Raw genomic sequence first — 12,889 nt, 5'->3', positions numbered from 1 at the left:
CATGACAATTATGATGCACCTTGTACAAAGTGTATCAAGTGAGGTGTCTATTGAAAAGTTATGATTTGCTGACTATGATTATCCTATGTGTGCATCTATCATTTTTGTATCTGAAATTATGAATATTGACTATGTATCTGTATTTCAAATGTGCTTCCTCTGGGTAACACCCACAACTAGCCTTTCAGGTACAACAAGAAGAAGCTAGAGACAGTGCTAATGGCCCATCAACAAAGACAATGGACTATGGAAAAGGCTTGTCCTCATCTGGGAATGCTTCAGCCAGCCTATGATTAATGGCTGCTATGAGTCAGCAAAGCATGCAACCAGACCACATGATACTGAATTCCATTTTGGTACATGTATTTTTCCACAAACTGGGCTGGGAACTTGGCTTAGGACAAAGGGGTTCCAGCCCTATGGAGAGACTATAAAAGATAGGGAGTGACATCTTTTCGGGGCATAGGCGCCAACTTCCTCTCTGCCCAGTGAATGCTCGACATCCCCCCATACCTGGCCCCACCCCTGCCCTGCTTCTTCCCACCCCTGCACCGCCCTCACCCCACCCCCATTCCACCTTTCCCCAAAGTCCCTGCCCCACCCCGCCTTTTCCCACTCCAGCCATGCCCCCCTTCCCACCCCTTTCCCCCAAATCCCCACCCCTGCCCTGCCTCTTCTCCACCTCCTCCCCTGAGTGCGCCACGTCCCTGCTCCTTCCCCTCCCTCCCGGAAAGTCCTAAGCTCTGCCAAACAGCTGTTAAGTGGCAGGGGGGTGGGAAGCGCTGCGAGGGAGAGAGTGGGGATGTGGCATGCTCGCGGGGGGCGGGGGAAAGGAGGTGAGGAAGAGGGAGCTTGGCTGCCGGTGTGTTTGGAGCACCCGCTAATTTTTCCCCGTAGGTGCTCCAGCCCTGGAGCACCCATGCAGTCAGCGTTTATGTTTTGGGGCCTCATTCCCCACACAAGAGAACACCTGGAAATGCCTGAGGAACAAAGACTAAACTGGGGGAAGTGCTGGTCTTGGGTTAAAGGGATTTCTAGCCTGTATATGGAAACTTGGTGGACTGCTTGTATCATCAGTCAGGGTGAGATATTGCTGATTCAAATCCTATTAGTATATTAGGCTTAGTTTGCATTTTTGTTTAATTTCCTAGGTAACCAGCTTTGATCTGTTTGTTATCACTTATAATCACTTAAAATCTGTCTTTCTGTAGTTAGTAAACTTGTTTTATCTTAACCAGTGTGGTTTTGAGTGAAGTATCTGGGAAAATCTCAGCTCAGTTAACAAGGGCTGGTATGCATTGACCTCTCCACATCAAGGGACAAGTGAACTGGGTAATAAATTCATACCGATCGGGTTTTTGACCAGAGCAGGACAGTACAGTTCTGGGGTCCTAGGCTGGGAAGTGGGGGGTATTTTGGCTGTAGCCTCTCTATTGTTGGTTCATGCAGTGGATGGCTAGAGCCTACATGTAACTGCAGCTGGGTGTAGTCCTGCCTGTGTGAATGCTGGTGGAAGTGTAGGACCAGGAGCAGTCTACAGCTTTGTCACAGCAACACAGTGTGAGAGGAAACCCAGGCTGGTGAATCAGAGGTCTCAGTGGTATCACAGTTCCAGGTTGCACCCCGGGGGGGGGAAGACGACGGGGGGGACTCATCACACGTACAATGCTCTTTGATGTGGGCCTTGCTGAGATTGAGCAAGCATCGTGTGTGGGGATTGCTCTCCCACATGACAGACCTATGTTTAAACCCCAGTGAGGACACCACCGAGGGAAACAAACTACTACAACGAACACTTCTCTAACATGAAGGGTACTACTAACTAGATCAGGGGTAGGCAAACTATGGCCCGCGAGCGACATCCGGCCACTCAAACCATTTAATCCGGACTCAGCTCCCGCCGGGGAGTGGGGTGGGGGGTTTGCCCTGTTCCGGCGCTCCAGCCAGGGAGTGGGGTCGGGGGCTTGCCCTGCTCTCAGTAAGCAGCTGGCATGACCCAGCCTCCAGCTCCTACATAGTACACAGAGGGGTGGCCAGGCGGCTCTGCGCGCCGCCCCGTCTGTAGGCGCCGCCTCCACAGCGCCTATTGGCCAGGAATTGCGGCCAATGGGAGCTGCAGGGGTGGTACCTGCAGTCAGGGCAGCGTGCAGAGCTGCCTGGCCACGCCTTGGAGCCGGAGGGGGACATACTTCCGGGAGCTGCTTACAGTAAGCGCCGCCCAGAGCCTGCACTCAAGCCCCCACCGTGCCTCAATCCCCTGCCACAGCCCTGATCCCAATCCTGCCTTCCGAACCCCTCGATCCCAGCCCAGAGCCCCGCTTGTATCCCAAGCCCCTCATCCTCAGCCCCACCCCTAGCCAGAGCCCTCCCCCATCAGCCTGCCCCATCCCTGATCCCACTCCTGCCCTCTGAACCCCTTGGTCCCAGCCTGAAGCCCCCTCCTGCACCTCAAACCCCTCATCCCCAGTCCCACCCGAGCCCTCATCCGCCCCCACACTCCAACCTGGAGCCCCCTCCCACACCCTGCACTCATTTCTGACCCCACCCCAGAGCCCGCACCCCCTCCCACCTCCCTACTCCCAATTTCATGAGCATCCTGCAAAGGAAAGACGATTATATTTAGATATGATAAGTATCAATGCTATTTTCTTCACTGTTCTTGTTCGAAGGAGGAATTGTTCCTGGACCATTTCATTGCTGCTAGCAGTAAGCAGCAGCATTTTTACCCTCCCTAGGGAGAGGGGGTTGGCCCTAAGCCTCATCAAACCAGTTTCATGCTGTGTTAACAGAGTGGTGCTTTAACTCTTGGGGTGCTAGGTCAAATTCTCAAGAGGCCCAAGAGCCCAGCAGCGAGAGAAGGTTTGGAAATGTCCAAGGAGAGCTTCAGCAAAAGTTAGCAGAGGCCTTTCCACTGCAATGACCTCCCAAGACCTTGAGCACCATCTCCTGGCCATTCTTGGATTCAGGGTTAATTTAAGTGTCTTCGATTTGCTTGGATTCAAGGTTAATTTAAGGGTCTTCGATTTGCTTCTGACTTAAAATCCCCAGGGACAGACAGCCTGAGCATGTGCGTGCCTGAGGGAGAGATTCAGAGGTAGGAGCACATCACTACACACTGTGCAGCATTTCAGCGACATCATCATCCGTCACCCACAAACTCATGCTGCAGAATGTCTGCTTCTCTGGGCCTTTGCTCTCAGCAAGGAAAATGGCACCTTGGCCATTTGCTCACATCCTTCAAGTTGAAATAGGGGCATCAAGCAAGGTGATTGGCAAGGAAAGCTTGGACTATTTAACAACAGTCTCAGGCTAGTGGTTGCAAGGAACCAGCACAGGATGCTGTTGAAAAGCCAGGGTCTGTTCATCTTCTGCTCTTGTGTGGCTCTGGGCAGTATGATTACATGGGTATAGCTCACTGTGGGGGCTCGGCCCATGAGGATCACTGTTCAGCATGTAAATGGTGCAGTGGCAGAGTTCAACCTTCTGGCATGAGGAAAAGGAAGATAAATGCTACTACTTCCCTCTGAGCTGCAGGAACCCCGCATCCATCTACTCGCACTTCGTAATGGGTTCAGCAAACCATTAATTATCAGATTATATTTTAGGAAACTGCAGATAAGAATGCTTTGTGAAATTTATTCTTAAAGGGGCCATTACACAGCAATGAAGGTTTTGCATTGTGCTGGCACAGACAGCGAGCTTTATGCAAGGTATCTGAAAGCGTTTCACAAAGCCATGTATTGTGTGCTGCAGGGGAATGGCTGTGTACAATTCTGGCAACCATTATGTGCTCGAAGAGAAATATTTGCATGAGCGCCAATTCATCGGTAATAGTATTAAACGCCTGAGAAATGATGGGCCACAGCACTCAGATTAGCTGCTTCTCTCTTCAAACACTGCAGCTTCAGCTGCACTAGAGGAGGCAGGGAGATCTTGCGGCTTTGTCATCTTACAAAGAGGCTACAAGCTGTAGCTGTCCAGCTGTGGGTCTGACCCTACTACTTAGTGTAGGGCATGAACTGTTCTGATAGCCTTGGAAGTGATTTGGCCAGGATTAGGCTCTGCCTACACAAGGCATTGCTAACCCTTGCTGGAGACAGGTTAACGGAGCCAGCTGCAGATATTAGGGGCTATTGGAGGCTAGTGTTTTTTGACTTTGGGTTAGAGCTTCCTGTATACCATTTTAAAAGTTGTGCAGTGCTGAGGGGGATGCAAGATGTGGGATGGATGGACAGCCAGCTTTCCCAGGAGGACTCGGCCTGAGAAAGGCAAGGGCCACTTGCTGAAATCCTACAAGGCTCCAAGTAGTCCCCAAGTTAGCAAGATTGGTGCTTAACGGTCCTGACTAAAGGAGAGAATGAGGCTGGGCCATTCCCACCTGCTTAGCAGCCACTTTCTGAATAACAGACAGCTAATTAGATATGCTACATCTGCTGAGAGAGGTAACCCAACATCCTGTAACTGTGCACAATGGTTTGTCCCACGTGCTTGATCCTGAGACCCTACAGCTGCCAGCCCCAGACACCTTATTTTCATTCCCATGACTAAGCTTTGGATTTCCCTTTGTCAGGTTAAGACAGACACTTAGGGCAATGCCCCTGAAACTTCAGCTTGAGCAGAGATCCAAGGGGAGGGCCCAGCTGCAGCCAAATTTTCTATGGGTATGTCTGGGCGTCAGAGCTCAAGCCCAGTCATGTACATGGTTGTTCTTAGTGCTGTAGAGTGAACCCTGTGACCTTGAGCCTGTAGACCCAGGCTCTAAGACTTGCTGCCAGGGGTTTAAAATGCAGTGTAGACACATCAGAGGCCTGAGCAGTGTAGCATGTGAGAGGGGGCAAGAGAAGAAATGAAGCAGTGTACCAGAAGCTGCCTTATCCACACAGATCTATGCTCTCGCAAATATCGTGTGTGTCCATGTACAGCCTTTATACTCTCTGATTTCTCCATAAGCATCTGTCACCAGCACCCCAACATAGCTGAGAGCAGCGCTTAGTCTGGTTCTTGATTATTGAACGGGCAGCCCCTAACTCTTTCTATGACTGAATGAAATTCCCTCCATCTCCCTCTTCTGCTCCCCACACAAGCCCCACACATGCTTGTGCAGAGCCTTTGCTTAGCTGTGCTCCATCTCTCTTTTCCTATTACTCAAACCTGGGCTGGAAGGGACATGTGGCCCGCTCCCTCAGAACCAAAAGCTGCTGCCCACCGCCCCTGCTAGGGAAGGACGCCATCCTGGATCCATGACTTCCAAGCAGGGTGAGTACTGCCAATCTCTCACATTCTCACATGTGCTGGGCCTGCAGTGTGTGTCACTTCTTTTGCCAGTCTCATATATCCCAGTTTTTTGCTGCAAAAAACCAGAATTTCACTGCCAGAGCAGCACACCTCGGTACGTACAGCCGATAAGCCAGCTTGGTGGTTTCCCCTCCAAGTGCTCTCAGCCATGCCTCACTTAGCCTCTTCACAAATCAGAGTTACTTTGTCATCAAACAAGTCCTCCATAGTCACTGCCACCAGCTCCGAGCCAGCTTGGTTAGTTTGGGGATCTGGCAATGTCACAAAGAGTTGGGAGTCAGCAAGCTGGGCTTCGTCCAAGGTGATCATCTGCTCAGCTGCTTCTCCTTGCTCCGATGTCTGAATCACCTGAATGAGAGAGTCAAGGAGACACTTAGAGCATGCTTTCCTCTAAATTGCTCCAACGTCTGCATCATTCATTCTCAGCCCAAGCTCTAATGATAACATTTACTTTCACGCCAGAGGACTGCAATTACAATACGCATGAGCCTAATGGGAAACTCCAAGCTGCACGCACCAGTGATGCAAAAGAGAAGTCAGGCAAGCAATTTTAATATTTCTCTTCACAAAGCTGCTATAATTTAGCACCATATGCAGTCTTGGATCATAAAGATTCTATGATAACACACGAGTGGAACACCATCCCAGGGAATCTCACACACCGGGCTCCCACATCCAAAGAGTTATTCTCTACTGATAGCGTCAATATTAAAGGGACAGTATGGGGTTCCAGGCCTAATTTGGCCTTCTACAAAATAGTTATAATCTAATGGGGAATGTCATCTGGATTCCAACAGACTCTTCCTTTGAGTAATCAGTCTGCTCCACACATCTCGCCAACACCTCTGTCTGAGTTCCCCGAGAGCATGGGTGAGAATGGGAGTCTGGGTCTGTGGAATGGAAAGCGTGGAGGTAAAGGGCTGTTCATGATGGGGAACCAATTCAGTTTGAACAAAGCCTCAGCACTTCCTGTTTACCCAAACCCTGACTGATGTTAAAGTATTAACATACTGACAGGGCTCCCTCCTTCCTCCCCACCAAACCAGTCACACCCCTGTGTTTTGCATACCAGAGCCCAGGGAGCTCCAAGCAGCCTAAGGACCTATCAGACATGGGGCTCACTGGAGTCACGCTTTTTTGCGGGGGAGCTGTGGAGCAGGAGTGGAAGTAGGGGAGCTGGGGATGCCCACCAATGCAGAGAATAATGGGGCTGGGAGGAGGCAGGGGAGGAAGGAAAGGGATGGACCCCTCAACCCTTAGTAGGGGAAGCTGAAGTGGATGGGAACCTGGGAGGCAGTGACCAGGAGATGGTCGAGTTCAGGATCCTGACACAGGGAAGAAAGGAGAGCAGCAGAATACGGACCCTGGACTTCAGAAAAGCAGACTTTGACTCCCTCAGGGAACTGATGGGCAGGATCCCCTGGGAGAATAACAGGAGGGGGAAAGGAGTCCAGGAGAGCTGGCTGTATTTTAAAGAAGCCATATTGAGGTTACAGGGACAAACCATCCCGATGTGTCAAAAGAATAGTAAATATGGCAGGCGACCAGCTTGGCTTAACAGTGAAATCCTTGCTGATCTTGAACACAGAAAAAGATTACAAGAAGTGGAAGATTGGACAAGTGACCAGGGAAGAGTATAAAGATATTGCTCGGGGATGCAGGAGTGAAATTAGGAAGGCCAAATCACACCTGAAGTTGCAGCTAGTAAGAGATGTCAAGAGTAACAAGAAGGGTTTCTTCAGGTATGTTAGCAACAAGAAGAAAGTCAAGGAAAGTGTGGGCCCCTTACTGAATGAGGGAGGCAACCTAGTGACAGAGGATGTGGAAAAAGCTAATGTATTCAATGCTTTTTTTGCCTCTGTCTTCATGAACAAGGTCAGCTCCCAGACTGCTGCGCTGGGCAACACAGCATGGGGAGTAGGTGACCAGCCCTCTGTGGAGAAAGAAGTGGTTCGGGACTATTTAGAAAAGCTGGACGAGCACAAGTCCATGGGGCTGGATGCGCTGCATCCGAGGGTGCTGAGGGAGTTGGCGGATGTGATTGCAGAGCCATTGGCCATTACCTTTGAAAACTCATGGCGATCGGGGGAAGTCCCGGACGACTGGAAAAAGGCTAATGTAGTGCCCATCTTTAAAAAAGGGAAGGAGGAGGATCCTGGGAACTACAAGCCAGTCAGCCTCACCTCAATCCCTGGAAAAATCATGGAGCAGGTCCTCAAGGAATCAATCCTGAAGCACTTAGAGGAGAGGAAAGTCATCAGGAACAGTCAGCATGGATTCACCAAGGGCAAGTCATGCCTGACTAATCTAATTGCCTTCTATGACGAGATAATTGGCTCTGTGGATGAGGGAAAAGAGGTGGACATGTTGTTCCTTGACTTTAGCAAAGCTTTTGACACGGTCTCCCACAGTATTCTTACCAGCAAGTTAAAGAAGTATGGGCTGGATGAATGCACTATAAGGTGGATAGAAAGCTGGCTAGATTGTCAGGCTCAACGGGTAGTGATCAATGGCTCCATGTCTAGTTGGCAGCCAGTATCAAGTGGAGTGCCCCAGGGGTCGGTCCTGGGGCTGGTTTTGTTCAATATCTTCATAAATGATCTGGAGGATGGTGTGGATTGCACTCTCAGCAAGTTTTCAGATGACCCTAAACTGGGAGGAGAGGTAGATACGCTGGCGGGTAGGGATAGGATACAGAGGGCCCTAGACAAATTGGGGGATTGGGCCAAAGGAAATCTGATGAGGTTCAACAAGGACAAGCGCAGAGTCCTGCACTTAGGATGGAAGAATCCCATGCACCGCTACAAACTAAGGACCGAATGGCTCGGCAGCTGTTCTGCAGAAAAGGACCTAGGGGTGACAGTGGATGAGAAGCTGGATATGAGTCAACAGTGCGCCCTTGTTGCCAAGAAGGCCAATGGCATTTTGGGATGTATATGTAGGGGCATTGCCAGCAGATTGAGGGACGTGATCGTTCCCCTGTATTCGACATTGGTGAGGCTACATCTGGAGTACTGTGTCCAGTTTTGGGTCCCACACTACAAGAAGGATGTGGAAAAATTGGAAAGAGTCCAGCGGAGGACAACAAAAATGATTAGGGGACTGGAACACATGACTTCTGAGGAGAGGCTGAGGGAACTGGGATTGTTTAGTCTGCGGAAGAGAAGAATGAGGGGGGATTTGATAGCTGCTTTCAACTACCTGAAAGGGGGTTCCAAAGAGGATGGATCTAGACTGTTCTCAGTGGTAGCAGATGACAGAACAAGGAGTAATGGTCTCAAGTTGCAGTGGGGGAGGTTTAGGTTGGATATTGGGAAAAACTTTTTCACTAGAAGGATGGTGAAACACTGGAATGCGTTATCTAGGGAGGTGGTGGAATCTCCTTCCTTAGATATTTTTAAGGTCAGGCTTGACAAAGCCCTGGCTGGGATGATTTAGTTGGGGATTGATCCTGCTTTGAGCAGGGGGTTGGACTAGATGACCTCCCGAGGTCCCTTCCAACCCTGATATTCTATGATTCTATCAACAGAGGCATTTCAACTTTGGGAGCTTATTCCAGCCTCCCCTACATGAGGTGTGCCTGGCACTCATGGTGACTGCCAGTGACTGGAGGAATCAGTTACCTGCACAAGCTGGGCAGTGGTGGCCTGGCATTCCATGAACGTCACCTTTGGGTGCGCAGCGCTGTAATGACTCTGCAGCTGCTCCCGAGTAGTGAAAAGCTCCCCACACAGCCCACAAGTGAAGGTGCTCTCTGTCTGCTTAAAGTGCTCCGTGGTGATATGGTGCTGCAGGGCCCCCGGGAAGCGGAAGGAGGCCATGCAGTACAAGCAGCGAAATGGCTGGGTCCCTGTGTAAGAGACATGGAGAAAGCATCACTCTGAGTGGAACATACTGGAGGAGCAGAGAGCCAGGGCTGGGGTAGGCATGGGAGGAAGGAGTGTGATGCTGGAGACAATGAGGAGCAGTGTGTGAGAGGCTCTGCAATGAGCCGCACAGTAGTGTGTGCAGGGGTGGGACACTGAATACGATGGTGAGGGATCCTGCCCGCACTTTGTGATGCAGTATGGCATGGATTGTTGTGGGGGTTTGGTTTTATCTTGCCCATCTGCCTCTCACCCATAGCTCTCTCCACCCCCCTTCTGCATCACAGCCTCCATCCCCCTCTTCCCTGCATTGATTCAATTGCCTCTTCCTGTTACCCTCACCCCTCTACAGCTCCCACCAGCTCCCGCCTTCTCTTCCCATCTCCTTCCACCAGTTCAAATCCAGATCCTATATCCACACTCCCCTTCTCACCTCGGGAGATATTTGCCCCAAACTTGGCCCTCCCTCCATCCCCCAACCTCTCTACCTGCCAACCCCATCCCTGCCACCACCTCCACCCCTCATACCCATCTCTCGCCTTCCCCCTTCTCTTGCTGTCTCTGGAACACCCACTCCATCTCCACCAAGATCTCAGCCATCCACGACCTCTTTTTACCTCGCTCTCTCCAGCTCCTGGCTCTCACACAGACCTGGATCCCTTCAACTTGATACTGCCTCTACAGCTGCCCTCTTTCTCTCATACTCCTTGCCCTGTATCAGACTGTGGTGGGGCTGTTGGGCTTCTTCTCTCCCATTACTACTGCTGCCAACCTCTCCCTCCTCACTCCTTCTCCTCATTTGAGCAGTCCTGCATCTGACCCTTCTCTCCTCTCCCCTGCCACGCTGCTGTCATCTATGATCCACCAGCCTTCCTCTCCAATCTCAACTCATACATTCATAGAACATAGGGCCAGAAGGGACCACTGTGATCAGATAGTCTGACCTCCTGCACAACACGGGCCATAGGACTGCCCTGAATTAATTCCTGTTTGAACTAGAGCAGATCACTTAGAAAAAACTTCCAATTTTGATTTAAAAAGACCATTGCAAGATCTGCCTTCACAACGCTCAGCCCCAGCTCACCCCCAACATCTGCTTCCTCCACTTCTGCTCCAGCGTGTCTTGGGCCAAATTCCTGGAACCAAAGTGACTTCCTCCACTACATATTTGTTCTCTCCTCCGTCAATTCTGCCATCTTCCTAGCTAAACACATTCCTTCTCCAACCTAACTGAACACCATGTCCTCTATCCCAGCCGCGTTTTCTGTCACCTTTGACTCATTCCTCCCTCCTTGTCCTGCTTCCACTTCTGTTTCTACATGGGAACTTGCTGATTTCTTCCATGAGAAAATTGACAAAATATGACAGTGACCTTCCCCCTCCCCTCAGCTTGCCTTCCCTTCCCGCCTCCCCACCTACAACATTCTCCTCCTCTGCTCACAGACACAGAAGTTTCTCATCTGCTCTCCTCCTCCAACCCCTTGACTTGCCCCACTGAATCCATCCCATTTCCTGATCTCCCTCACACCCTCCCTTATTCTTCTCCTTAAACTCTCATTCTCCTCTCTCATTCCCCTCACAAGACAAACATGCTTTAGTTTCTCCCATCTTAAAAACACACCCTTGACCCCACCTACCTCACAAACTATTGCCCCATCTCCCTCCTTACTCTCTACAATCACTGTATGGAACTGGAAAAGTGGAACTCCATTCCAGAACCTCTCCACAGTAGCTTCCTCCCCTTCAGCTCTACTGAAACTGCTCTCATCAAAGTCTCCAGTGTCCCCCTTTTAGCCAAATCTCAGAACCAGTCCTCTATCCTCATCCTCCCTGACCTGCCAGTCACCTTTGACACCACTGACCATGCTATTCTTCTTGAAATCATCTTCTCCCTTGGCTTCCCTGACTGTCCTCTCCTGGTTCTCCTTGTACTTCTCTAATTCCTCCTTCAGCATGTCCTAGGAGGATCCTCCTCATACCCCACCCCAGCTGTCTTGTGGTGCTATCACAAGGCTCTGTCTTTATCCCCTTCTCCTCTCCCTTTACAACTCATCTGTGATAATCTCATCTGCAAACACAAATTCAACTACCATCTCTATGTTGAGGGCTCACAGATCTACTTCGCTACTCCAGACCGGTCTCCTTCTGTCCTAACTAAAATCTTGACCTGCCTCTCTTACATCCCCTTATGGATGTTTAGCCATTAACTGAGGCTCAAACAGAGCTCTTAATCTCCCCAGCCCTCCAAACCTTTCCCCTACCTCCTTTCTTGATTACTGTGGACAACTATCCAACCAAGCTTGTCACACAGGCCCATAACTTGGGCATCATCTGTGACTTGGAATGCACTCTAGGGCCTCACATCCAAGCTATGTCTAAATCTTGCAGATTCTTCTTCCATCACATCCTTAAGATACGGCCTTTCCTATCCATCCACACAGCTACATCTCTCCTCCGGGCTCTCATCTCATGTCTTGATTACTGCAAGATGCTTCTCTCTTGGGCCTTGACAAAGGCAACCTTGCCTCACTCATATCCATTCAGAATGCTGCTGCAAGGATCATTCTCTTAGCTCGCTGCACGGACCATGACATCCCCCCTGCCTTTTGCGTCCCTCCACGGGCTCCCTCTTCTCTAGCGTACCATACATAAGCTATTTGTATTCACTTTCGAGACCCTTCACAGCCTATCCCCACTCTACCTATCATCTCTCATTCACTATTGAGATGTTGACTCCCACCTCTAATTGGCTCGTGATGCCAGCCTCCATCACCCACTTGTTAAATTTTCAAACAAGAACCTTTGTGCTTTCTCCTACACTGCCCCTCATGTCTGGGAGGCGCTCCCCATAAACACCAACAAAGCCACTTCATTAGCCTTCTTCACATCCCTCCTTCAAACTCTCCTTTGCCATGATGCCTACAAAACACTTGACAACAGTTAGGCTGCTGGTGAGCTGAGTCCGCTGGTGCTGACCAGTAGTGTCTGACTGTTTCCTTGTACTCCCCCTTCTGTTCAGTAGCCATCTGTTGTCTTATATTTAGATTGCAAGCGCTCTGGGGCAAGGGCTATTTGTTCTGGGTTTGTACAGTACCTAGCACAATGGGGGCCTGGTCCATGACACAGGTTCCCTAGGTGCTATGGGAATACAAATAACAATAAAAAAAGACCTGAGTGCCTGCACTTGACATGGACCTGCAGCAGAGCCAGCGTGGGGAAAAGCTCATTACACTTCTCACACTCATGGAACTTCACATCTGAAAAGAAGAGCATGGGGAGAGGTGTGGGCTCAAAGTTCCTTCCAGATCAGACAGTCACTGTGGACCAGGGCTCCCGACCTAGACAGACGCCATTTCTCAAGGGGCCATGGCAGCAAGAGCCCATCTCACTACAGTAACAAGAAGCATCTTAGGAGAGATGACTTAGCAAAGGGAAGTTGTTACAGAATGAGTTAAATCACACAGAGGGTATGTCTACACTGCAATTAAACATCCACGGCTTGCCTGTGTCAGCTGACTTGGGCTCGGGCTGTGGAGCTGTTTAACTGTGGTGTAGATGTCCAGACCTGATCTGGAGCCCAGGCTCTGGGACCCTCCCTGCTCATGAGGCCCTAGCTCCAGCCCAAGCCCGAATGTCTACCCTGCAATTAAACAGTCCCGTAACCCGAGCCCTGCAAGGCTGAATTACCTAACACGGGCCAGCTGCGGGTGTTTAATTATAGTGTAGAC

General features: G+C 50.4%; 1 protein-coding gene across 7 annotated transcripts in view; it reads right to left on the bottom strand.

The window, feature by feature from the left end:
* Nucleotides 1–3,616: 3,616 nt before the first annotated feature.
* Nucleotides 3,617–12,889, bottom strand: part of ZBTB40 (zinc finger and BTB domain containing 40) — a 72,885-nt gene continuing 63,612 nt past the window's right edge. For 5 of the 7 annotated variants that reach the window (XM_075121225.1, XM_048824890.2, XM_048824894.2 and 2 more), the window contains 3 exons: nucleotides 12,332–12,418; nucleotides 8,919–9,145; nucleotides 3,617–5,643 (listed from right to left, as the gene is read on the bottom strand). In XM_075121225.1, coding sequence (XP_074977326.1) covers nucleotides 5,449–5,643; nucleotides 8,919–9,145; nucleotides 12,332–12,418 — 509 coding nt within the window. In that variant the 3' untranslated portion in view covers nucleotides 3,617–5,448. The remainder of the gene's footprint in view (nucleotides 5,644–8,918; nucleotides 9,146–12,331; nucleotides 12,419–12,889) is intronic. The other 2 variants (XM_075121226.1, XM_075121228.1) reach the window with 2 other exon arrangements.

Source organism: Caretta caretta, chromosome 18 (genome assembly GCF_965140235.1).
Source record: "Caretta caretta isolate rCarCar2 chromosome 18, rCarCar1.hap1, whole genome shotgun sequence".
In the NCBI taxonomy this organism is placed as follows: Eukaryota; Metazoa; Chordata; order Testudines; family Cheloniidae; genus Caretta; species Caretta caretta.
The sequence above is the reverse complement of the archived record's forward strand: the minus strand, read 5'-3'. Positions and strand labels throughout refer to the sequence as shown.